At 42.9% G+C, this 27,500-nt stretch overlaps 2 protein-coding genes across 2 annotated transcripts in view; both read left to right on the top strand.

Moving 5' to 3' along the window:
- LOC127923135 (uncharacterized) overlaps positions 1 to 6,405 on the top strand; it is a 27,476-nt gene extending 21,071 nt beyond the window's left edge. Inside the window, exons 5-7 of the mRNA XM_052507062.1 lie at positions 3,742 to 3,912; positions 4,764 to 4,930; positions 6,349 to 6,405. Coding sequence (XP_052363022.1) covers positions 3,742 to 3,912; positions 4,764 to 4,930; positions 6,349 to 6,405 — 395 coding nt within the window. The remainder of the gene's footprint in view (positions 1 to 3,741; positions 3,913 to 4,763; positions 4,931 to 6,348) is intronic.
- Positions 6,406 to 6,456: 51 nt separating this feature from the next.
- LOC127923138 ((E2-independent) E3 ubiquitin-conjugating enzyme FATS-like) overlaps positions 6,457 to 27,500 on the top strand; it is a 26,249-nt gene continuing 5,205 nt past the window's right edge. Inside the window, exons 1-3 of the mRNA XM_052507063.1 lie at positions 6,457 to 6,522; positions 10,068 to 10,131; positions 19,233 to 19,332. Of these exons, the coding sequence (XP_052363023.1) occupies positions 6,471 to 6,522; positions 10,068 to 10,131; positions 19,233 to 19,332 (216 nt within the window). The 5' untranslated portion in view covers positions 6,457 to 6,470. The remainder of the gene's footprint in view (positions 6,523 to 10,067; positions 10,132 to 19,232; positions 19,333 to 27,500) is intronic.

The following is a 27,500-nucleotide window of genomic DNA, read 5'->3' on the forward strand; positions in this document are numbered from 1 at the left end:
ACACAGTATTATACAGTATTCTATATTATAATAACACAGTATTATACAGTATTCTATATTATAATAACACAGTATTATACAGTATTCTATATTATAATAACACAGTATTATACAGTATTCTATATTATAATAACACAGTATTATACAGTATTCTATATTATAATAACACATTAATTATACAGTATTCTATATTATAATAACACAGTATTATACAGTATTCTATATCATAATAACACAGTATTATACAGTATTCTATATTATAATAACACATTAATTATACAGTATTCTATATTATAATAACACAGTAATTATACAGTATTCTATATTATAATAACACAGTATTATACAGTATTCTATATTATAATAACACATTAATTATACAGTATTCTATATTACAATAACACAGTATTATACAGTATTCTATATTATAATAACACAGTATTATACAGTATTCTATATTATAATAACACAGTATTATACAGTATTCTATATTATAATAACACAGTATTATACAGTATTCTATATTATAATAACATTGTATTATACAGTATTATACAGTATTCTATATTATAATAACACAGTATTATACAGTATTCTATATTACAATAACACAGTATTATACAGTATTCTATATCATAATAACACAGTATTATACAGTATTCTATATTATAATAACACAGTATTATACAGTATTCTATATCATAATAACACAGTATTATACAGTATTCTATATTATAATAACACATTAATTATACAGTATTCTATATTACAATAACACAGTATTATACAGTATTCTATATTATAATAACACATTAATTATACAGTATTCTATATTACAATAACACAGTATTATACAGTATTCTATATTATAATAACACATTAATTATACAGCATTCTATATTACAATAACACAGTATTATACAGTATTCTATATTACAATAACACAGTATTATACAGTATTCTATATTATAATAACACAGTATTATACAGTATTCTATATTATAATAACACAGTATTATACAGTATTCTATATTACAGTATTCTATATTACAATAACACAGTATTATACAGTATTCTATATTACAATAACACAGTATTATACAGTATTCTATATTATAATAACACATTAATTATACAGTATTCTATATTATAATAACACAGTATTATACAGTATTCTATATTACAATAACACAGTATTATACAGTATTCTATATTATAATAACACAGTATTATATAGTATTCTATATTATAACATCACAATACATGTATAGAGTTTGTTATGTATTTGAATAAGTAGAATAAATATATTGAGCATGTAATTGTGTCCTCCAGTACTCCAGTCTAGGTGTAGTACTATTGCATGTCTTAAAAGAGATCACTTCAATAAGTAACGGTGGATCTCGCTGAGAGCTTTCTACTTGCTGTCTCTGCAGCTATTCCCTTCCTCTCACGCTTCCCTGTGTGAAACCTTCTCATTATTTTTTTAATCAGGCTCATTACGAGTGTCGTTCGTTCATTACCAAGGCCTGAGGCGCATCAGATTAAAGTAAATGTTTGATGTGGTTTGGTTGCATAGGTACAGTGGGGCAAAAAAAAGTATTGCAAAGGTAGCAGGACTGGCAGGAAAAGTGTATCTTTTAAATTGTATTTATTTTTATTTAACCTTTATTTAACCAGGTAGGCCCAGTTAATTACAGGCCTACTCATGTAATACATTCTCTATGTCACTTAGTAAAATACATCATTAATTACAGACCTACTCATGTAATACATTCTCTATGTCACTTAGTAAAATACACTTAGTAAAATACATAATTAATTACAGGCCTACTCATGTAATACATTCTCTATGTCACTTAGTAAAATACATCATTAATTACAGACCTACTCATGTAATACATTCTCTATGTCACTTAGTAAAATACACTTAGTAAAATACATAATTAATTACAGGCCTACTCATGTAATACATTCTCTATGTCACTTAGTAAAATACACTTAGTAAAATATATCATTAATTACAGACCTACTCATGTAATACATTCTCTATGTCACTTAGTAAAATACATAATTAATTACAGGCCTACTCATGTAATACATTCTCTATGTCACTTAGTAAAATACATAATTAATTACAGGCCTACTCATGTAATACATTCTCTATGTCACTTAGTAAAATACATAATTAATTTAATTGTATGTATATTGATCTTGGTTGGCACAACTTCAACTCTTTTCCTAAAGTCATCCAAATAAGCATATTGATCTGTCGCTAACTGTCTAACATATTGATCTGTCTGTCTAACACTGTCTAACATATTGATCTGTCGCTAACTGTCTAACATATTGATCTGTCGCTAACTGTCTAACATATTGATCTGTCGCTAACTGTCTAACATATTGATCTGTCGCTAACTGTCTAACATATTGATCTGTCGCTAACTGTCTAACATATTGATCTGTCGCTAACTGTCTAACATATTGATCTGTCGCTAACTGTCTAACATATTGATCTGTCGCTAACTGTCCTACCATATTGATCTGTCGCTAACTGTCTAACATATTGATCTGTCGCTAACTGTCTAACATATTATTGATATTGATCTGTCGCTAACTGTCTAACATATTGATCTGTCGCTAACTGTCTAACATATTGATCTGTCGCTAACTGTCTAACAATTGATCTGTGCTAACTGTCTAACATATTGATCTGTCGCTAACTGTCTAACAAATTGATCTGTCGCTAACTGTCTAACATATTGATCTGTCGCTAACTGTCTAACATATTGATCTGTCGCTAACTGTCTAACATATTGATCTGTCGCTAACTGTCTAACATATTGATCTGTCGCTAACTGTCTAACATATTGATCTGTCGCTAACTGTCTAACATATTGATCTGTGATCTGTCGCTAACTGTCTAACATATTGATCATATTGTCGCTAACTGTCTAACATATTGATCTGTCGCTAACTGTCTAACATATTGATCTGTCGCTAACTGTCTAACATATTGATCTGTCTAACTGTCTAACATATTGATCTGTCGCTAACTGTCTAACAAATTGATCTGTCGCTAACTGTCTAACAAATTGATCTGTCGCTAACTGTCTAACATATTGATCTGTCGCTAACTGTCTAACATATTGATCTGTCTGCTAACTGTCTAACATATTGATCTGTCGCTAACTGTCTAACATATTGATCTGTCGCTAACTGTCTAACATATTGATCTGTCTGTCTAACACTGTCTAACATATTGATCTGTCGCTAACTGTCTAACATATTGATCTGTCGCTAACTGTCTAACATATTGATCTGTCGCTAACTGTCTAACATATTGATCTGTCGCTAACTGTCTAACAAATTGATCTGTCGCTAAACTGTCTAACAAATTGATCTGTCGCTAACTGTCTAACAAATTGATCTGTCGCTAACTGTCTAACATATTGATCTGTCTGTCTAAACTGTCTAACATATTGATCTGTCGCTAACTGTCTAACATATTGATCTGTGTCGCTAACTGTCTAACATATTGATCTGTCGCTAACTGTCTAACATATTGATCTGTCGCTAACTGTCTAACAAATTGATCTGTCGCTAACTGTCTAACAAATTGATCTGTCGCTAACTGTCTAACAAATTGATCTGTCGCTAACTGTCTAACATATTGATCTGTCGCTAACTGTCTAACATATTGATCTGTCGCTAACTGTCTAACAAAGGCGTCCTGTGTTTCAGAGCCCCAGTCACATCAGCGGTCTCCCGAGGCTGTCCTCGCCCTCAACGCTGCCTCCGTCATAGCTCATATCAAACTCCAGAGACAACTGAGCCTGAGGAAGACAACACCACGTGACCTTTCTACACAGGCCTCAAGGTCGCCCACAACACCGGAGGGGGGAAAAGCACTGGGTATCGTTGCTGTTTATAAAGTTTTTAGCCTCGACATTAATGACCTTCACAGAGCATAGCTCATAACAAATATCGGTCCTTGAGACAATTACCTGAAAGAATTTCAGTTAAATGCCAGAAGTGTTGTTGGGTTCTAACTTTTGAGGAGGCACTAGAGAAACAACATGTGTCTTGCTTTAAGGTTTCTCTGTGTGTGTGTGTGTGTGTGTCAAGTTAATTGTTCCTGAAATTGTCTTTATAATCAGATAATTGTCTTGAGTTCAGATTATAAATCCCATTTTTGATTGAAAGTTAAAATGAAGTTATTGGAAGGATAAATACTTTGTTATATAAAGATTATTGAATTTGTTTGAGAGAGAACGAGAAATCAACACTCTCTCTCTCTCTCTCTCTCTCTCTCTCTCTCTCTCTCTCTCTCTCTCTCTCTCTCTCTCTCGTCTCGCTCTCTCTCTCTCTCTCTCTCTCTCTCTCTCTCTCTCTCTCTCTCTCTCTCTGTCTCGCTCTCTCTCTCTCTCTCTCTCTCTCTCTCTCTCTCTCTCTCTCTCTCTCTCTCTCTCTCTCTCTCCCTCTCTCTCTGTCTCTCTCTCTCTCTCTCTCTCTCTCTCTCTCTCTCTCTCTCTCTCTCTCTCTCTCTCTCTCTCTCTCTCTCTCTCTCTCTCTCTCTCTCTCTCTCTCTCTCTCTCTCTCTCTCTCTGTCTCTCTCTCTCTCTCTCTCTCTCTCTCTCTCTCTCTCTCTCTCTCTCTCTCTGTCTCTCTCTCTCTCTCTCTCTCACTCACTCACTCACTCACTCACTCACTCACTCACTCACTCACTCACTCACTCACTCACTCACTCACTCACTCACTTCTAGTGAAGGATGCTGGTGGTTGTGTGCGACCCAGGACTGATGACAACAGACTAGACCCTGGTGAGACCACCAGAACCACACATCACACAACCCAGATTGATGTTGGGTTTATTCCCCTGAATTCTGACTCTGACCCGGAAACAAGCAAAGCCAACATTCCATCACCCAGGGTAAGTTCTGGAGTAAGTTTTGGATGCATGGAACTCATGAAACTTGATGATGAAAGACGTGTCTTGGGCTCCAGGCTTAATGCTTTTCACAACAGGCCTGTTCATCTCTCAGCATAGTCAAGTCAGAGATGTTGCATGCTGGGACAGTATCTTGTTATATTTTTCCTCTGCGGCGAAAAAACACACACTACATTTCTGTAAGGGAGAAATCAATAGTAACACAACATGCGCCAGCACCTAGCCAGCACCTAGCCATCTCCTAGCCAGCTCCTAACCAGCACCTAACCAGCACCTAGCCAGCTCCTAGCCAGCTCCTAGCCAGCTCCTAACCAGGACTTAGCCAGCACCTAGCCAGCACCTAGCCAGCTCCTAGCCAGCTCCTAGCCAGCTCCTAACCAGGTCCTAGCCAGCACCTAGCCAGCACCTAGCCATCTCCTAGCCAGCTCCTAACCAGCACCTAGCCATCTCCTAGCCACCTCCTAGCCAGCTCCTAGCCAGCTCCTAGCCAGCACCTAGCCAGCACCTAGCCAGCTCCTAGACAGCACCTAGCCAGCTCCTAGCCAGCTCCTAGCCAGCACCTAGCCAGCTCCTAGCCAGCACCTAGCCATCTGCTAGCCATCTCCTAGCCAGCACCTAGCCAGCTCCTAGCCAGCTCCTAGCCAGCCTCCCTCCACATGAAGAATACCAGCTCCTAGCCAGCTCCTAGCCAGCTCCTAGCCAGCCTCCCTCCACACGAAGAGTACCAGCTCCTAGCCAGCTCCTAGCCAGCTCCTAGCCAGCCTCCCTCCACATGAAGAATACCAGCTCCTAGCCAGCACCTAGCCAGCCTCCCTTCCACATGAAGAGTACCAGCTCCTAGCCAGCTCCTAGCCAGCCTCCCTCCACATGAAGAGTACCAGCTCCTAGCCAGCCTCCCTCCACATGAAGAGTACCAGCTCCTAGCCAGCCTCCCTCCACATGAAGAGTACCAGCTCCTAGCCAGCCTCCCTCCACATGAAGAGTACCAGCTCCTAGCCAGCTCCTAGCCAGCCTCCCTCCACATGAAGAGTACCAGCTCCTAGCCAGCACCTAGCCAGCCTCCCTCCACATGAAGAGTACCAGCTCCTAGCCAGCCTCCCTCCACATGAATAATACCAGCTCCTAGCCAGCCTCCCTTCACATGAAGAGTACCAGCTCCTAGCCAGCTCCTAGCCAGCCTCCCTCCACATGAAGAGTACCAGCTCCTAGCCAGCTCCCTAGCCAGCTCCTAACCAGCTCCTAGCCAGCCTCCATCCACATGAAGTGTGCCAGCATCAGGAGTTCCAGGCATACCTCAGGGCAGTGTCCTCGGCCCTCTGCTGAAGCAGTGACAGTAGGTCATTTTAGATAAGAGTGTCTACTAAATGACTAAAACATCTCTGCTTTTGGCCCACATACAGGAGGCTCTGGAGCGATCCAGAGCCACACTTCATCAGTCAGCTCTCAGGGCAGACTGAGAGATGGAGAGGCGGGCAGAAGAGAGGAGGAGGAGAGGCGCTCCACTGACCACCAGCCAGAGGAGATGATGCTGATGCACCATAGAGGACACAGCACCAAAACCAGTCCTCTTAGTGGTACGGTACCACTGACCTGTTTCTCTCTCTGTCATAGAGGACACAGCACCAGAACCAGTCTGAGTGGTATGGTACCACTGACCTCCCTTTCTCTCTCTAGCCAGCCTCTCTCCTCTCTCTCTCTCTCTCTCTCTCTCTCACATCTCAGCTCTAGCCAGCACCTAGCCAGCCTCTCTCACTCTCTCCGCTCTCTAGCCATCTCCCTCTCTCTACCAGCTCTAGCCTCTCCTCTCTCTCCTCTCTCTCTCTCTCTCCAGCTCCCCTCCAGCTCCTAACCAGCTCTCCATCTCCCCTCTCTCCATCTCCAGGCTACCTCTCAGTCTCCTCGGCCCTCTGCTCTCTCTAGGTCATTTTCTAAGAGTCTCTACTCTCTAAAACATCTCTCTTTTGGCCCACATCTCTCTCTCCTCTCATCTCTCTCAGACTGAGAGAGATGGAGAGGCGGGCAGAAGAGAGGAGGAGGAGAGGCGCTCTGACCACCAGCCAGAGGAGATGATGCTGATGCACCATAGAGGACACTCTCTCCAGTCCTCTTCTCTCCACTCCTGTTTCTCTCTCTCTAGAGGACACAGCCAGAACCAGTCTGAGTGGTATCTACCTCTGACCTCTTTCTCTCTCTCTCTCTCTCCTCTCTCTCTCTCTCTCTCTCTCTCTCTCCATCTCTCTCTCTCTCTCTCTCTCTCTCTCTCTCTCTCTCTCTCTCTCTCTCTCTCCATCTCCTCTCTCTCTCCATCTCCCTCTCTCTCTCCATCTCCCTCTCTCTCTCCATCTCTCTCTCTCTCTCTCTCTCTCTCTCTCTCTCTCTCTCTCTCTCTCTCTCTCTCTCTCTCTCTCTCTCTCACCATCCCTTTCACTATAACACCCATTGTACCCATGCAGCTGCAGTGGGCTGTATGCCACACACATAGTCAGAGCTCTCTTCTGTCTGCACATTTGGCCCTCAGGCTCGTTGTATATCTACATAACATGATACAACGGAAACAAGATATCAACCCACATGTTTGTTCATATTGTTCCGGTTTTTCTTTGTCCTTCATATATATTCCTTCATATATACATGTCTCTCTATTCATGGGAAAACAATGATTGGTGTCACAGACAGCCCTGCCCTTCAAGACGTAATGAGTTTGTTTATCTGTCAATGCAGCGTTTCTATTGGATCAACCGATTTCCCTGCTGAATATCAGCTTTAAAAGGGGCCATTTGTATTAGACTTTTAAATCAATTATACATACCCGTTCAACTGTCAAACACCATCAGAACCTAAAATATACGTTTCCCCCCCCCAAAAAAAATCCTGTCTTTGCAAACAATGTAATTGTAAACAAATACTGTATAGCCGCAAAACATGGTTAAACTGTAATGTTGATATCGTGGATGGTCAGTCCTTGCAGCCACAGCTCTGTCTATTAATTTGAGAGAGGTTACATGAGGTTACATGTCTCCAGCCCCATTCCTCATTTGTTTACCGAAACAGTGGCGGGGGTCTACCTTTGTTATGGTTTGAAATGAAGATTGCCCCCCCCCGTAGTATGCTGATTCCATAGTGCTTACTGCCCCTGCTGGTCCTAGTGTGAAACTACATAATTGGCTCAGATCAATGATAATGAGTAATTGAGTAATAAAGGACTATCTATTGGAGAATTGCCTATGGTCAAAACAAAGACACACTTCCTGTATGATAATTATTGCAGGATATGAAAACCTCATTCAAGCAAATCAATGCAAGAAAAACTGTACCTGCCTGCAACAGTGAAAAACATATCTCTTCCAGGTGATAGTGAATATAGTCATCTTGTCTGGCAGGCAGTAGTCATCTTCTCTGACAGGCAGTAGTCATCTTGTCTGACAGGCAGAAGTCATCTTGTCTGACAGGCAGAAGTCATCTTCTCTGACAGGCAGTAGTCATCTTGTCTGACAGGCAGAAGTCATCTTGTCTGACAGGCAGAAGTCATCTTCTCTGACAGGCAGTAGTCATCTTCTCTGACAGGCAGAAGTCATCTTCTCTGGTCGGTAGTAGTCATCTTCTCTGACAGGCAGTAGTCATCTTCTCTGACAGGCAGTAGTCATCTTGTCTGACAGGCAGAAGTCATCTTCTCTGACAGGCAGTAGTCATCTTCTCTGACAGGCAGAAGTCATCTTCTCTGGTCAGGTAGTAGTCATCTTCTCTGACAGGCAGTAGTCATCTTCTCTGACAGGCAGTAGTCATCTTCTCTGACAGGCAGTAGTCATCTTCTCTGACAGGCAGTAGTCATCTTCTCTGGTCGGTAGTAGTCATCTTGTCTGGCAGGCAGTAGTCATCTTCTCTGACAGGCAGTAGTCATCTTGTCTGACAGGCAGAAGTCATCTTGTCTGACAGGCAGAAGTCATCTTGTCTGACAGGCAGAAGTCATCTTCTCTGACAGGCAGTAGTCATCTTCTCTGACAGGCAGAAGTCATCTTCTCTGGTCGGTAGTAGTCATCTTCTCTGACAGGCAGTAGTCATCTTCTCTGACAGGCAGTAGTCATCTTCTCTGACAGGCAGTAGTCATCTTCTCTGACAGGCAGTAGTCATCTTCTCTGGCAGGCAGTAGTCATCTTCTCTGACAGGCAGTAGTCATCTTCTCTGACAGGCAGTAGTCATCTTCTCTGACAGGCAGTAGTCATCTTCTCTGACAGGCAGTAGTCATCTTCTCTGGCAGGCAGTAGTCATCTTCTCTGACAGGCAGTAGTCGTCTTCTCTGACAGGCAGAAGTCATCTTCTCTGACAGGCAGTAGTCATCTTCTCTGGTCGGTAGTAGTCATCTTGTCTGACAGGCAGTAGTCATCTTCTCTGGCAGGCAGTAGTGCTGGAGTAGAGGTGAACTAGAGTTTTGTCTGTGGAGTAGAGGTGATCTAGAGTTGTGTCTATGTGTGGAGTAGAGGTGAACTAGAGTTTTGTCTGTGGAGTAGAGGTGATCTAGAGTTGTGTCTATGTGTGGAGTAGAGGTGATCTAGAGTTTTGTCTGTGTGGAGTAGAGGTGATCTAGAGTTTTGTCTGTGTGGAGTAGAGGTGATCTAGAGTTTTGTCTGTGTGGAGTAGAGGTGATCTAGAGTTTTGTCTGTGGAGTAGAGGTGATCTAGAGTTGTGTCTATGTGTGGAGTAGAGGTGATCTAGAGTTTTGTCTGTGTGGAGTAGAGGTGATCTAGAGTTTTGTCTGTGTGGAGTAGAGGTGATCTAGAGTTTTGTCTGTGTGGAGTAGAGGTGATCTAGAGTTTTGTCTGTGTGGAGTAGAGGTGATCTAGAGTTTTGTCTGTGTGGAGTAGAGGTGATCTAGAGTTTTGTCTGTGTGGAGTAGAGGTGATCTAGAGTTTTGTCTGTGTGGAGTATTGTCTGGTTGACAGGTGGTAAAGATGAGGTAAAACGGATTCCAGTTTCCCCACCTCTGGATGTCCGTTTTCCTCTTGACTCATCCCTCTACCGATCATTGTGGTGGGGAATAAAACGATTGGAAAACTCAGGTGAGCAGAAACTCGAGAAATCTCTTGTTGTTAATAATCAGTATTGTGTGTGTGTGTGTTTCCAGATAACCTTTTCCGACCCAGAGATAGAGCCATTACAGGGAAGGAGATGCAGCTCAGAACCAGGCAGTGAGTTCCTCCATCTCAATCTCTCATTCTGGCATCTCTCTCGCTCTCGCTCTCTCTCGCTCTCTCTCGCACTCTCTCGCTCTCTCTCGCTCTCTCTCTCTCTCTCTCGCTCTCTCTCGCTCTCTCTCGCTCTCTCTCTCTCTCTCGCTCTCTCTCTCTCTCTCTCTCTCTCTCTCTCTCTCTCTCTCTCTCTCTCTCGCTCTCTCTCTCTCTCTCTCTCTCTCTCTCTCTCTCTCTCTCTCTCTCTCTCTCTCTCTCTCTCTCTCTCTCTCTCTCTCTCTCTCTCTCTCTCTCTCTCTCTCTCTCTCTCTCTCTCTCTCTCTCTCTCTCTCTCTCTCTCTCTTAGTCCTGACGGAGGTGGAAGCCTGTATAACTAACATCTGTTCAAAATGGCTTTTATTTTCTCTTCTGGCTTCCTTCTAACAGTGTTTTTGCTCTGCCGGTTCACCTTCTCTCTCTGTGGTTCCATCCCAACATTTTATTAGGCCGATATATTTGTGGTTGAATCGAGAGATATCATGTCTCAATTCAGTGATCCGATAGGTGTAATGGGCGTAGGTGATCAGGTCTCTACAGGGCTGGTCTAGGCTAATGGAGTCTTCTTCGTAGGTGATCAGGTCTCGACAGGGCTGGTCTAGGCTAATGGAGTCTTCTTCGTAGGTGATCAGGTCTCTACAGGGCTGGTCTAGGTTAATGGAGTCTTCTTCGTAGGGGATCAGGTCTCTACAGGGCTGGTCTAGGTTAATGGAGTCTTCTTCGTAGGTGATCAGGTTTCTACAGGGCTGGTCTAGGTTAATGGAGTCTTCTTCGTAGGTGATCAGGTTTTTACAGGGCTGGTCTAGGTTAATGGAGTCTTCTTCGTAGGTGATCAGGTTTCTACAGGGCTGGTCTAGGTTAATGGAGTCTTCTTCGTAGGTGACCAGGTCTCTACAGGGTTGGTCTAGGTTAATGGAGTCTTCTTCGTAGGTGATCAAGTTTCTACAGGGCTGGTCTAGGATAATGGAGTCTTCTTCGTAGGTGATCAGGTTTTACAGGGCTGGTCTAGGTTAATGGAGTCTTCTTCGTAGGTGATCAGGTTTCCACAGGGCTGGTCTAGGTTAATGGAGTCTTCTTCGTAGGTGACCAGGTCTCTACAGGGCTGGTCTAGGTTAATGGAGTCTTCTTCTAGGTAGGTAATCAGGTCTCTACAGGGCTGGTCTAGGTTAATTGAGTCTTCTTCTGGTCTGGTGACCAGGGTCAGGTTTCTACAGGGCTGGTCTAGGATAATGGAGTCTTCTGATCGTAGGTGACCAGGTCTCTACAGGGCTGGTCTAGGTTAATGGAGTCTTCTTCGTAGGTGATCAAGTTTCTACAGGGCTGGTCTAGGATAATGGAGTCTTCTTCGTAGGTGATCAGGTGATCAAGTTTTACAGGGGGCTGGTCTAGGTTAATGGAGTCTTCTTCGTAGGTGATCAGGTTTCTACAGGGCTGGTCTAGGTTAATGGAGTCTTCTTCGTAGGTGACCAGGTCTCTACAGGGCTGGTCTAGGTTAATGGAGTCTTCTTCGTAGGGTGACCAGATCTCTACAGGGCTGGTCTAGGTTAGTGGAGTCTTCTTCGTAGGTGATCAGGTCTCTACAGGGCTGGTCTAGGTTAATGGAGTCTTCTTCGTAGGTGACCAGGTTTCTACAGGGCTGGTCTGGGGTTAATGGAGTCTTCTTCGTCTAGGTTAATGGGCAACCAGGTCTCTATAGGACTGGTCTAGGTTAATGGAGTCTTCTTCGTAGGTGTCAGGTTTTTACAGGGTGACTAGGTGAGTCTTCTTCGTAGGTGATTAGGTTTCTACAGGGCTGGTCTAGGTTAATGGAGTCTTCTTCGTAGGTGATCAGGTTTCTACAGGGCTGTTCTAGGTTAATGAAGTGTTCTTCGTAGGTGATCAGGTTTCTACAGGGCTGGTCTAGGTTAATGGAGTCTTCTTCGTAGGTGATCAGGTTTCTACAGGGCTGGTCTAGATTAATGGAGTCTTCTTCGTAGGTGATCAGGTTTCTACAGGGCTGGTCTAGGTTAATGGAGTCTTCTTCGTAGGTGATCAGGTCTCTACAGGGCTGGTCTAGGTTAATGGAGTCTTCTTCGTAGGTGATCAAGTTTCTACAGGGCTGGTCTAGGATAATGGAGTCTTCTTCGTAGATGATCAGGTGTTTACAGGGCTGGTCTAGGTTAATGGAGTCTTCTTCGTAGGTGATCAAGTTTCTACAGGGCTGGTCTAGGATAATGGAGTCTTCTTCGTAGATGATCAGGTGTTTACAGGGCTGGTCTAGGTTAATGGAGTCTTCTTCGTAGGTGATCAGGTTTCTACAGGGCTGGTCTAGGTTAATGGAGTCTTCTTCGTAGGTGACCAGGTCTCTACAGGGTTGGTCTAGGTTAATGGAGTCTTCTTCGTAGGTGATCAAGTTTCTACAGGGCTGGTCTAGGATAATGGAGTCTTCTTCGTAGGTGATCAGGTTTTTACAGGGCTGGTCTAGGTTAATGGAGTCTTCTTCATAGGTGATCAGGTTTCCACAGGGCTGGTCTAGGTTAATGGAGTCTTCTTCGTAGGTGACCAGGTCTCTACAGGGCTGGTCTAGGTTAATGGAGTCTTCTTCGTAGGTAATCAGGTCTCTACAGGGCTGGTCTAGGTTAATTGAGTCTTCTTCGTTGGTGACCAGGTCTCTACAGGGCTGGTCTAGGATAATGGAGTCTTCTACGTAGGTGACCAGGTCTCTACAGGGCTGGTCTAGGTTAATGGAGTCTTCTTCGTAGGTGATCAAGTTTCTACAGGGCTGGTCTAGGATAATGGAGTCTTCTTCGTAGGTGATCAGGTTTTTACAGGGCTGGTCTAGGTTAATGGAGTCTTCTTCGTAGGTGATCAGGTTTCTACAGGGCTGGTCTAGGTTAATGGAGTCTTCTTCGTAGGTGACCAGGTCTCTACAGGGCTGGTCTAGGTTAATGGAGTCTTCTTCGTAGGTGACCAGGTCTCTACAGGGCTGGTCTAGGTTAGTGGAGTCTTCTTCGTAGGTGATCAGGTCTCTACAGGGCTGGTCTAGGTTAATGGAGTCTTCTTCGTAGGTGACCAGGTTTCTACAGGGCTGGTCTGGGTTAATGGAGTCTTCTTCGTAGGCGACCAGGTCTCTATAGGACTGGTCTAGGTTAATGGAGTCTTCTTCGTAGGTGACTAGGTGAGTCTTCTTCGTAGGTGATTAGGTTTCTACAGGGCTGGTCTAGGTTAATGGAGTCTTCTTCGTAGGTGATCAGGTTTCTACAGGGCTGTTCTAGGTTAATGAAGTGTTCTTCGTAGGTGATCAGGTTTCTACAGGGCTGGTCTAGGTTAATGGAGTCTTCTTCGTAGGTGATCAGGTTTCTACAGGGCTGGTCTAGATTAATGGAGTCTTCTTCGTAGGTGATCAGGTTTCTACAGGGCTGGTCTAGGTTAATGGAGTCTTCTTCGTAGGTGATCAGGTCTCTACAGGGCTGGTCTAGGTTAATGGAGTCTTCTTCGTAGGTGATCAGGCCTCTACAGGGCTGGTCTGGGTTATTGGAGTCTTCTTCGTAGGCGACCAGGTCTCTATAGGACTGGTCTAGGTTAATGGAGTCTTCTTCGTAGGTGACTAGGTGAGTCTTCTTCGTAGGTGATCAGGTTTCTACAGGGCTGGTCTAGGTTAATGGAGTCTTCTTCGTAGGTGATCAGGTTTCTACAGGGCTGGTCTAGGTTAATGGAGTGTTCTTCGTAGGTGATCAGGTTTCTACAGGGCTGGTCTAGGTTAATGGAGTCTTCTTCGTAGGTGATCAGGTTTCTACAGGGCTGGTCTAGATTAATGGAGTCTTCTTCGTAGGTGATCAGGTTTCTACAGGGCTGGTCTGGGTTAATGGAGTCTTCTTCGTAGGCAACCAGGTCTCTATAGGACTGGTCTAGGTTAATGGAGTCTTCTTCGTAGGTGACTAGGTGAGTCTTCTTCGTAGGTGATTAGGTTTCTACAGGGCTGGTCTAGGTTAATGGAGTCTTCTTCGTAGGTGATCAGGTTTCTACAGGGCTGTTCTAGGTTAATGAAGTGTTCTTCGTAGGTGATCAGGTTTCTACAGGGCTGGTCTAGGTTAATGGAGTCTTCTTCGTAGGTGATCAGGTTTCTACAGGGCTGGTCTAGATTAATGGAGTCTTCTTCGTAGGTGATCAGGTTTCTACAGGGCTGGTCTAGGTTAATGGAGTCTTCTTCGTAGTGATCAGGTCTCTACAGGGCTGGTCTAGGTTAATGGAGTCTTCTTCGTAGGTGATCAAGTTTCTACAGGGCTGGTCTAGGATAATGGAGTCTTCTTCGTAGATGATCAGGTGTTTACAGGGCTGGTCTAGGTTAATGGAGTCTTCTTCGTAGGTGATCAAGTTTCTACAGGGCTGGTCTAGGATAATGGAGTCTTCTTCGTAGATGATCAGGTGTTTACAGGGCTGGCCTAGGTTAATGGAGTCTTCTTCGTAGGTGATCAGGTTTCTACAGGGCTGGTCTAGGTTAATGGAGTCTTCTTCGTAGGTGACCAGGTCTCTACAGGGTTGGTCTAGGTTAATGGAGTCTTCTTCGTAGGTGATCAAGTTTCTACAGGGCTGGTCTAGGATAATGGAGTCTTCTTCGTAGGTGATCAGGTTTTTACAGGGCTGGTCTAGGTTAATGGAGTCTTCTTCATAGGTGATCAGGTTTCCACAGGGCTGGTCTAGGTTAATGGAGTCTTCTTCGTAGGTGACCAGGTCTCTACAGGGCTGGTCTAGGTTAATGGAGTCTTCTTCGTAGGTAATCAGGTCTCTACAGGGCTGGTCTAGGTTAATTGAGTCTTCTTCGTTGGTGACCAGGTCTCTACAGGGCTGGTCTAGGATAATGGAGTCTTCTACGTAGGTGACCAGGTCTCTACAGGGCTGGTCTAGGTTAATGGAGTCTTCTTCGTAGGTGATCAAGTTTCTACAGGGCTGGTCTAGGATAATGGAGTCTTCTTCGTAGGTGATCAGGTTTTTACAGGGCTGGTCTAGGTTAATGGAGTCTTCTTCGTAGGTGATCAGGTTTCTACAGGGCTGGTCTAGGTTAATGGAGTCTTCTTCGTAGGTGACCAGGTCTCTACAGGGCTGGTCTAGGTTAATGGAGTCTTCTTCGTAGGTGACCAGGTCTCTACAGGGCTGGTCTAGGTTAGTGGAGTCTTCTTCGTAGGTGATCAGGTCTCTACAGGGCTGGTCTAGGTTAATGGAGTCTTCTTCGTAGGTGACCAGGTTTCTACAGGGCTGGTCTGGGTTAATGGAGTCTTCTTCGTAGGCGACCAGGTCTCTATAGGACTGGTCTAGGTTAATGGAGTCTTCTTCGTAGGTGACTAGGTGAGTCTTCTTCGTAGGTGATTAGGTTTCTACAGGGCTGGTCTAGGTTAATGGAGTCTTCTTCGTAGGTGATCAGGTTTCTACAGGGCTGTTCTAGGTTAATGAAGTGTTCTTCGTAGGTGATCAGGTTTCTACAGGGCTGGTCTAGGTTAATGGAGTCTTCTTCGTAGGTGATCAGATTTCTACAGGGCTGGTCTAGATTAATGGAGTCTTCTTCGTAGGTGATCAGGTTTCTACAGGGCTGGTCTAGGTTAATGGAGTCTTCTTCGTAGGTGATCAGGTCTCTACAGGGCTGGTCTAGGTTAATGGAGTCTTCTTCGTAGGTGATCAGGCCTCTACAGGGCTGGTCTGGGTTATTGGAGTCTTCTTCGTAGGCGACCAGGTCTCTATAGGACTGGTCTAGGTTAATGGAGTCTTCTTCGTAGGTGACTAGGTGAGTCTTCTTCGTAGGTGATCAGGTTTCTACAGGGCTGGTCTAGGTTAATGGAGTCTTCTTCGTAGGTGATCAGGTTTCTACAGGGCTGGTCTAGGTTAATGGAGTGTTCTTCGTAGGTGATCAGGTTTCTACAGGGCTGGTCTAGGTTAATGGAGTCTTCTTCGTAGGTGATCAGGTTTCTACAGGGCTGGTCTAGATTAATGGAGTCTTCTTCGTAGGTGATCAGGTTTCTACAGGGCTGGTCTAGGTTAATGGAGTCTTCTTCGTAGGTGATCAGGTTTCTACAGGGCTGGTCTAGGTTAATGGAGTCTTCTTCGTAGGTGATCAGGTCTCTACAGGGCTGGTCTAGGTTAATGGAGTCTTCTTCGTAGGCGACCAGGTGAGTCTTCTTCGTAGGTGATCAGGTTTCTACAGGGCTGGTCTAGGTTAATGGAGTCTTCTTCGTAGGTGATCAGGTTTCTACAGGGCTGGTCTAGGTTAATGGAGTGTTCTTCGTAGGTGATCAGGTTTCTACAGGGCTGGTCTAGGTTAATGGAGTCTTCTTCGTAGGTGATCAGGTTTCTACAGGGCTGGTCTAGGTTAATGGAGTGTTCTTCTTAGGTGATCAGGTTTCTACAGGGCTGGTCTGGGTTAATGGAGTCTTCTTCGTAGGTGATCAGGTTTCTACAGGGCTGGTCTAGATTAATGGAGTCTTCTTCGTAGGTGATCAGGTTTCTACAGGGCTGGTCTAGGTTAATGGAGTCTTCTTCGTAGGTGATCAGGTTTCTACAGGGCTGGTCTAGGTTAATGGAGTCTTCTTCGTAGGTGACCAGGTTTCTACAGGGCTGGTCTGGGTTATTGGAGTCTTCTTCGTAGGCGACCAGGTTTCTACAGGGCTGGTCTGGGTTATTGGAGTCTTCTTCGTAGGCGACCAGGTCTCTATAGGACTGGTCTAGGTTAATGGAGTCTTCTTCGTAGGTGACTAGGTGAGTCTTCTTCGTAGGTGATCAGGTTTCTACAGGGCTGGTCTAGGTTAATGGAGTCTTCTTCGTAGGTGATCAGGTTTCTACAGGGCTGGTCTAGGTTAATGGAGTGTTCTTCGTAGGTGATCAGGTTTCTACAGGGCTGGTCTAGGTTAATGGAGTCTTCTTCGTAGGTGATCAGGTTTCTACAGGGCTGGTCTAGATTAATGGAGTCTTCTTCGTAGGTGATCAGGTTTCTACAGGGCTGGTCTAGGTTAATGGAGTCTTCTTCGTAGGTGATCAGGTTTCTACAGGGCTGGTCTAGGTTAATGGAGTCTTCTTCGTAGGTGATCAGGTCTCTACAGGGCTGGTCTAGGTTAATGGAGTCTTCTTCGTAGGCGACCAGGTCTCTATAGGACTGGTCTAGGTTAATGGAGTCTTCTTCGTAGGTGACTAGGTGAGTCTTCTTCGTAGGTTATCAGGTTTCTACAGGGCTGGTCTAGGTTAATGGAGTCTTCTTCGTAGGTGATCAGGTTTCTACAGGGCTGGTCTAGGTTAATGGAGTGTTCTTCTTAGGTGATCAGGTTTCTACAGGGCTGGTCTAGGTTAATGGAGTCTTCTTCGTAGGTGATCAGGTTTCTACAGGGCTGGTCTAGATTAATGGAGTCTTCTTCGTAGGTGATCAGGTTTCTACAGGGCTGGTCTAGGTTAATGGAATCTTCTTCGTAGGTGATCAGGTTTCTACAGGGCTGGTCTAGGTTAATGGAGTCTTCTTCGTAGGTGACCAGGTTTCTACAGGGCTGGTCTGGGTTATTGGAGTCTTCTTCGTAGGCGACCAGGTTTCTACAGGGCTGGTCTGGGTTATTGGAGTCTTCTTTGTAGGCGACCAGGTCTCTATAGGACTGGTCTAGGTTAATGGAGTCTTCTTCGTAGGTGACTAGGTGAGTCTTCTTCGTAGGTGATCAGGTTTCTACAGGGCTGGTCTAGGTTAATGGAGTCTTCTTCGTAGGTGATCAGGTTTCTACAGGGCTGGTCTAGGTTAATGGAGTGTTCTTCGTAGGTGATCAGGTTTCTACAGGGCTGGTCTAGGTTAATGGAGTCTTCTTCGTAGGTGATCAGGTTTCTACAGGGCTGGTCTAGATTAATGGAGTCTTCTTCGTAGGTGATCAGGTTTCTACAGGGCTGGTCTAGGTTAATGGAGTCTTCTTCGTAGGTGATCAGGTTTCTACAGGGCTGGTCTAGGTTAATGGAGTCTTCTTTGTAGGTGATCAGGTCTCTACAGGGCTGGTCTAGGTTAATGGAGTCTTCTTCGTAGGTGACCAGGTTTCTACAGGGCTGCTCTGGGTTAATGGAGTCTTCTTCGTAGGCGACCAGGTCTCTATAGGACTGGTCTAGGTTAATGGAGTCTTCTTCGTAGGTGACCAGGTCTCTACAGGGCTGGTCTAGGTTAATGGAGTCTTCTTCGTAGGTTACCAGGTCTCTATAGGCCTGGTCTAGGTCAATGGAGTCTTTGTAGGTGACCAGGTCTCCATAGGACTGTACTAGGTTAATGGCGTCTTCTTCGGTGGTGACCAGGTCTCTACAGGGCTGGTCTAGGTTAACGGAGTCTTCTTCATAGGTGACCAGGTCTCTACAGTGCTGGTCTAGGTTAATGGAGTCTTCTTTGTAGTTGACCAGGTTTCTACAGGGCTGGTCTAGGATAATGGAGTCTTCTTCGTAGGTGATCAGGTCTCTACAGAGCTGGTCTAGGTTAATGGAGTCTTCTTCGTAGGTGACCAGGTCTCCATAGGACTGTACTAGGTTAATGGAGTCTTCTTCGTAGGTGACCAGGTCTCTACAGGGCTGGTCTAGGTTAATGGAGTCTTATCATTGGTGACCAGGTCTCTATAGGGCTGGTCTAGTTTAATGGAATGAGTCTTAATTCAATCCGATACAAGCACTGTCTGGAATGCAGATTTTGGGCCAAATAATATTTCAGTTCAGTCAATTTAAGAAGGTAAACTGAAATTCCAGTCTGTTTACTTTCTGAATTGATTGAATTGAAAATGTAATTGATCCCAACCCTACTGGGATGATGGGGCGGCAGGGTAGCCTAGCGTTGGACTAGTAACCGGAAGGTTGCAAGTTCAAACCCCTGAGCTGACAAGGTAAGGAGACATCATCTGTCGTTCTGCCCCTGAACAGGCAGTTAACCCACTGTTCCTAGGCCGTCATTGAAAATAAGAATTTGTTCTTAAACTGACTTGCCTAGTTAAATAAAGGTAAATAAAAAAATGGCCCACTTATAAAGGACCCTGGGCATTAAACCTGAATATTCTGCCATACTGGTTACTGTATGTGGGATTATGACGTCTCCTTATTGACAGGAACTATAAAAATCTGCCGGAGGTGAGGAGGAAACAGGAGGAAGAGAAGAGGAGGGAGGACTACCTGACTAACAGGCTGAGAGCAGATCTCTTCAAAAAGGTCAGAATGTCTGGAAATACGGAATGTCTCTCTCTGTTAATTGATTGGTTGCTGCCAACTGTTTACTATTGCCGGTGAATGTATAGTACTACTTATACAGTAGGGATTATAGTGATATAGCAGGGATTATAGTGGTATAGTAGGGATTATAGTGATATAGTAGGGATTATGGTGATATAGTAGGGATTATAGTGATATAGTAGGGATTATAGTGATATAGTAGGGATTATAGTGATATAGTAGGGATTATGGTGATATAGTAGGGATTATAGTGATATAGTAGGGATTATAGTGATATAGTAGGGATTATAGTGATTACAGTAGGGATTATAGGGATATAGTAGGGATTATAGTGATATAGTAGGGATTATGGTGATATAGTAGGGATTATAGTGATATAGTAGGGATTATAGTGATATAGTAGGGATTATAGTGATTACAGTAGGGATTATAGTGATATAGTAGGGATTATAGTGATACAGTAGGGATTATAGTGATATAGTAGGGATTATAGTGATATAGTAGGGATTATGGTGATATAGTAGGGATTATAGTTATATGGTAGGGATTATAGTGATATGGTAGGGATTATGGTGATATAGTAGGGATTATAGTGATATAGTAGGGATTATAGTGATATAGTAGGGATTATAGTGATATAGTAGGGATTATAGTGATATAGTAGGGATTATAGTGATTACAGTAGGGATTATAGTGATATAGTGGGGATTATGGTGATATAGTAGGGATTATGGTGATATAGTAGGGATTATAGTGTTATATTAGGGATTATGGTGATATAGTAGGGATTATAGTGATATAGTAGGGATTATAGTGATATAGTAGGGATTATAGTGATTACAGTAGGGATTATAGTGATATAGTAGGGATTATAGTGATTACAGTAGGGATTATAGTGATATAGTAGGGATTATAGTTATATGGTAGGGATTATAGTGATATAGTAGGGATTATAGTGATATAGTAGGGATTATGGTGATATAGTAGGGATTATAGTGATATAGTAGGGATTATAGTGATATAGTAGGGATTATAGTGATATAGTAGGGATTATAGTGATTACAGTAGGGATTATAGTGATATAGTAGGGATTGTAGTGATATAGTAGGGATTATGGTGATATAGTAGGGATTATGGTGATATATTAGGGATTATAGTGTTATATTAGGGATTATGGTGATATAGTAGGGATTATAGTGATATAGTAGGGATTATAGTGATATAGTAGGGATTATAGTGATTACAGTAGGGATTATAGTGATATAGTAGGGATTATAGTGATTACAGTAGGGATTATAGTGATATAGTAGGGATTATAGTGATACAGTAGGGATTATAGTGATATAGTAGGGATTATAGTGATATAGTAGGGATTATGTTGATATAGTAGGGATTATAGTGATATAGTAGGGATTATAGTGATATGGTAGGGATTATAGTGATATGGTAGGGATTATGGTGATATAGTAGGGATTATAGTGATATAGTAGGTATTATAGTGATACAGTAGGGATTATAATGATATAGTAGGGATTATAGTGATATAATAGGGATTATAGTGATATAGTAGGGATTATAGTGATTACAGTAGGGATTATACTAATATAGTAGGGATTATAGTAATATAGTAGAGATTCTAGTGATTACAGTAGGGATTCTAGTGATTACAGTAGGGATGATAGTGATTACAGTAAGGATTATAGTGATTATAGTGATTACAGTAGGGATTATAGTGATATAGTAGGGATTATAGTGATAAAGTAGGGATTAGAGTGATTACAGTAGGGATTCTAGTGATTACAGTAGGGATGATAGTGATTACAGTAAGGATTATAGTGATTACAGTAGGGATTATAGTGATTACAGTAGGGATTATAGTGATATAGTAGGGATTATAGTGATAAAGTAGGGATTAGAGTGATATAGTAGGGATTATAGTGATATAGTAGGGATTATAGTGATATAGTAGGGATTATGGTGATATAGTAGGGATTATAGTGATATAGTAGGGATTATAGTGATATGGTAGGGATTATGGTGATATAGTAGGGGTTATAGTGATATAGTAGGGATTATAGTGATATAGTAGGGATTATGGTGATATAGTAGGGATTATAGTGATATGGTAGGGATTATGGTGATATAGTAGGGATTATAGTGATATAGTAGGGATTATAGTGATACAGTAGGGATTATAGTGATATAGTAGGGATTGTAGTGATATAGTAGGGATTATAGTAATATAGTAGGGATTATAGTGATACAGTAGGGATTATAGTGATATAGTAGGGATTATTGTGATATAGTAGGGATTATGGTGATATAGTAGGGATTATAGTGATATAGTAGGGATTATAGTGATATAGTGGGGATTATAGTGATTACAGTAAGGATTATATTGATTACAGTAGGGATTATTGTAATTACAATAGGGATTATAGAGATTACAGTAGGGATTATAGAGATTACAGTAGGGATTATTGTGATATAGTATGGATTATGGTGATATAGTAGGGATTATAGTGATATAGTAGGGATTATAGTGATATAGTAGGGATTATAGTGATTACAGTAGGGATTATAGTGATATAGTAGGGATTATAGTGATATAGTAGGGATTATAGTGATATAGTAGGGATTATAGTGATTACAGTAGGGATTATAGTGATATAGTAGGGATTATAGTGATATAGTAGGGATTATGGTGATATAGTAGGGATTATAGTGTTATATTAGGGATTATGGTGATATAGTAGGGATTATAGTGATATAGTAGGGATTATAGTGATATAGTAGGGATTATAGTGATTACAGTAGGGATTATAGTGATATAGTAGGGATTATAGTGATTACAGTAGGGATTATAGTGATATAGTAGGGATTATAGTGATTACAGTAGGGATTATAGTGATATAGTAGGGATTATAGTGATACAGTAGGGATTATAATGATATAGTAGGGATTATAGTGATATAGTGGGGATTATAGTGATATAGTAGGGATTATAGTGATTACAGTAGGGGTTATAGTAATATAGTAGGGATTATAGTAATATAGTAGGGATTATAGTGATATAGTAGAGATTCTAGTGATTACAGTAGGGATTCTAGTGATTACAGTAGGGATTCTAGTGATTACAGTAGTGATTATAGTGATATAGTAGGGATTATAGTGATATAGTAGGGATTATAGTGATTACAGTAGGGATTATAGTAATATAGTAGGGATTATAGTAATATAGTAGGGATTATAGTGATATAGTAGAGATTCTATTGATTACAGTAGGGATTCTAGTGATTACAGTAGGGATGATAGTGATTACAGTAAGGATTATAGTGATTACAGTAGGGATTATAGTGATTACAGTAGGGATTATAGTGATATAGTAGGGATTATAGTGATAAAGTAGGGATTAGAGTGATATAGTAGGGATTATAGTGATATAGTAGGGATTATAGTGATTACAGTATGGATTACAGTAGGGATTCTAGTGATTACAGTAGGGATTATAGTGATACAGTAGGGATTACAGTAGGGATTATAGTGATATAGTAGGGATTATAGTGATACAGTAGGGATTATAGTGATAAAGTAGGTATTATAGGTATATAGTAGGGATTATAGGTATATAGTAGGGATTATAGTGATATAGTAGGGATTATAGTGGTACAGTAGGGATTATAGTGATATAGTATGAATTATTTAAACAGAACTGCCACAGAAATCGAAAAACTAAATAGTATATATGTTGTCACTGAACTACATTAACATCACTAATTTAATTTTTTAATTTTACCAGTCAAGTCAGTTAAGAACATATTCTTCTTTTCAATGACGGCCTGGGAACAGTGGGCAGTGTTCAGGGGCAGAACGACAGATTTGTACCTTGTCAGCTCGGGGGTTTGAACTCGCAACCTTCCGGTTACTAGTCCAACGCTCTAACCACTAGGCTACGCTGCCGCCCCTAATGAGTCTATGAGCCATAAAGACAATGAACTGAACAGCCCATGAATGAGTCTATGAGCCATAAAGACAATGAACTGAACTACATTAACAGCCCATGAATGAGTCTATGAGCCATAAAGACAATGAACTGAACTTCGTTAACAGCCCATTAATGAGTCTGAGCCATAAAGACAATGAACTGAACTTCGTTAACAGCCCATTAATGAGTCTATGAGCCATAAAGACAATGAACTGAACTTCGTTAACAGCCCATTAATGAGTCTATGAGCCATAAAGACAATGAACTGAACTACATTAACAGCCCATGAATGAGTCTATGAGCCATAAAGACAATGAACTGAACTACACTAACAGCCCATTAATGAGTCTATGAGCCATAAAGACAATGAACTGAACTACATTAAAAGCCCATGAATGAGTCTATGAGCCATAAAGACAATGAACTGAACTACACTAACAGCCCATTAATGAGTCTATGAGCCATAAAGACAATGAACTGAACTACATTAACAGCCCATGAATGAGTCTATGAGCCATAAAGACAATGAACTGAACTACATTAACAGCCCATGAATGAGTCTATGAGCCATAAAGACAATGAACTGAACTACACTAACAGCCCATTAATGAGTCTATGAGCCATAAAGACAATGAACTGAACTACATTAACAGCCCATGAATGAGTCTATGAGCCATAAAGACAATGAACTGAACTACACTAACAGCCCATTAATGAGTCTATGAGCCATAAAGACAATGAACTGAACTACATTAACAGCCCATGAATGAGTCTATGAGCCATAAAGACAATGAACTGAACTTCGTTAACAGCCCATGAATGAGTCTATGAGCCATAAAGACAATGAACTGAACTACATTAACAGCCCATGAATGAGTCTATGAGCCATAAAGACAATGAACTGAACTACATTAACAGCCCATGAATGAGTCTATGAGCCATAAAGACAATGAACTGAACTTCGTTAACAGCCCATGAATGAGTCTATGAGCCATAAAGACAATGAACTGAACTACATTAACAGCCCATGAATGAGTCTATGAGCCATAAAGACAATGAACTGAACTTCGTTAACAGCCCATGAATGAGTCTATGAGCCATAAAGACAATGAACTGAACTACATTAACAGCCCATGAATGAGTCTATGAGCCATAAAGACAATGAACTGAACTTCGTTAACAGCCCATGAATGAGTCTATGAGCCATAAAGACAATGAACTGAACTACATTAACAGCCCATGAATGAGTCTATGAGCCATAAAGACAATGAACTGAACTACACTAACAGCCCATTAATGAGTCTATGAGCCATAAAGACAATGAACTGAACTTCGTTAACAGCCCATTAATGAGTCTATGAGCCATAAAGACAATGAACTGAACTTCGTTAACAGCCCATTAATGAGTCTGAGCCATAAAGACAATGAACTGAACTACATTAACAGCCCATGAATGAGTCTGAGCCATAAAGACAATGAACTGAACTACATTAACAGCCCATGAATGAGTCTTTGAGCCATAAAGACAATGAACTGAACTACATTAACAGCCCATTAATGAGTCTATGAGCCATAAAGACAATGAACTGAACTACATTAACAGCCCATGAATGAGTCTGAGCCATAAAGACAATGAACTGAACTACATTAACAGCCCATGAATGAGTCTATGAGCCATAAAGACAATGAACTGAACTACATTAACAGCCCATTAATGAGTCTATGAGCCATAAAGACAATGAACTGAACTACATTAACAGCCCATTAATGAGTCTATGAGCCATAAAGACAATGAACTGAACTACATTAACAGCCCATTAATGAGTCTATGAGCCATAAAGACATTGAAGTAGTTTAACACCCCAGCTCCACCTCTGTCCCACACGCTCCTTTACCTTGCAAAAGGCCACAGCGGTTTCCATTAATGTCTTACAGGAACGGCCTGAAGCTGTTGGAAAGGTATCGTCCTCCACAGCCAAATTACTGTTAGAAGGTAATGGCCTCGCGTTGCCGGGAGCGATGCGAAGGTTGATTGGACATTTCTGTATTGTCGTTTGGGTTCAAGCTCACTGTGATTAAATCCAAAACTGTAAAGCATGGGAAAGAGGAGGCTAACATTTGATGTGTATTTTTTAGTAATAGGTATGATTAGGCCTGGGAAGCCTAGGACTGGTTAGGATTAGGCCTGGGAAGTCTGGGACTGGTTAGGATTAGGCCTGGGAAGCCTGGGACTGGTTAGGATTAGGCCTGGGAAGCCTAGGACTGGTTAGGATTAGGCCTGGGAAGCCTAGGACTGGTTAGGATTAGGCCTGGGAAGCCTAGGACTGGTTAGGATTAGGCCTGGGAAGCCTAGGACTGGTTAGGATTAGGCCTGGGAAGCATAGGACTGGTTAGGATTAGGCCTGGGAAGCCTAGGACTGGTTATGATTAGGCCTGGGAAGCCTAGGACTGGTTAGGATTAGGCCTGGGAAGCATAGGACTGGTTAGGATTAGGCCTGGGAAGCCTAGGACTGGTTAGGATTAGGCGTGGGAAGCCTAGGACTGGTTAGGATTAGGCCTGGGAAGCCTAGGACTGGTTAGGATTAGGCCTGGGAAGCCTAGGACTGGTTAGGATTAGGCCTGGGAAGCATAGGACTGGTTAGGATTAGGCCTGGGAAGCCTCGGACTGGTTAGGATTAGGCCTGGGAAGCCTAGGACTGGTTAGGATTAGGCCTGGGAAGCCTAGGACTGGTTAGGATTAGGCCTGGGAAGCCTAGGACTGGTTAGGATTAGGCCTGGGAAGCCTGGGACTGGTTAGGATTAGGCCTGGGAAGCCTAGGACTGGTTAGGATTAGGCCTGGGAAGCATAGGACTGGTTAGGATTAGGCCTGGGAAGCATAGGACTGGTTAGGATTAGGCCTGGGAAGCCTAGGACTGGTTAGGATTAGGCCTGGGAAGCCTAGGACTGGTTAGGATTAGGCCTGGGAAGCCTATGAATGGTTAGGATTAGGCCTGGGAAGCCTAGGACTGGTTAGGATTAGGCCTGGGAAGCATATAACTGGTTAGGATTAGGCCTGGGAAGCCTAGGACTGGTTAGGATTAGGCCTGGGAAGCATATAACTGGTTAGGATTAGGCCTGGGAAGCCTAGGACTGGTTAGGATTAGGCCTGGGAAGCATATAACTGGTTAGGATTAGGCTTGGGAAGCCTAGAACTGGTTAGGATTAGGCCTGGGAAGCCTAGGACTGGTTAGGATTAGGTCTGGGAAGCCTAGGACTGGTTAGGATTAGGCCTGGGAAGCCTAGGACTGGTTAGGATTAGGCCTGGGAAGCCTAGGACTGGTAAGGATTAGGCCTGGGAAGCCTAGGACTGGTTAGGATTAGGCCTGGGAAGCCTAGGACTGGTTAGGATTAGGCCTGGGAAGCATATAACTGGTTAGGATTAGGCCTGGGAAGCCTAGGACTGGTTAGGATTAGGCCTGGGAAGCCTAGGACTGGTTAGGATTAGGCCTGGGAAGCCTAGGACTGGTTAGGATTAGGCCTGGGAAGCATATAACTGGTTAGGATTAGGCCTGGGAAGCCTAGGACTGGTTAGGATTAGGCCTGGGAAGCCTAGGACTGGTTAGGATTAGGCCTGGGAAGCCTAGGACTGGTTAGGATTAGGCCTGGGAAGCCTAGGACTGGTTAGGATTAGGCCTGGGAAGCCTAGGACTGATTAGGATTAGGCCTGGGAAGCCTAGGACTGGTTAGGATTAGGCCTGGGAAGCCTAGGACTGATTAGGATTAGGCCTGGGAAGCCTAGGACTGGTTAGGATTAGGCCTGGGAAGCCTAGGACTGGTTAGGATTAGGCCTGGGAAGCCTAGGACTGGTTAGGATTAGGCCTGGGAAGCCTAGGACTGGTTAGGATTAGGCCTGGGAAGCCTAGGACTGGTTAGGATTAGGCCTGGGAAGCCTAGGACTGGTTAGGATTAGGCCTGGGAAGCCTAGGACTGGTTAGGATTAGGCCTGGGAAGCCTAGGACTGGTTAGGATTAGGCCTGGGAAGCCTAGGACTGGTTAGGATTAGGCCTGGGAAGCCTAGGACTGGTTAGGATTAGGCCTGGGAAGCATATAACTGGTTAGGATTAGGCCTGGGAAGCCTAGGACTGGTTAGGATTAGGCCTGGGAAGCCTAGGACTGGTTAGG

Source organism: Oncorhynchus keta, unplaced genomic scaffold (genome assembly GCF_023373465.1).
Source record: "Oncorhynchus keta strain PuntledgeMale-10-30-2019 unplaced genomic scaffold, Oket_V2 Un_contig_28512_pilon_pilon, whole genome shotgun sequence".
In the NCBI taxonomy this organism is placed as follows: Eukaryota; Metazoa; Chordata; class Actinopteri; order Salmoniformes; family Salmonidae; genus Oncorhynchus; species Oncorhynchus keta.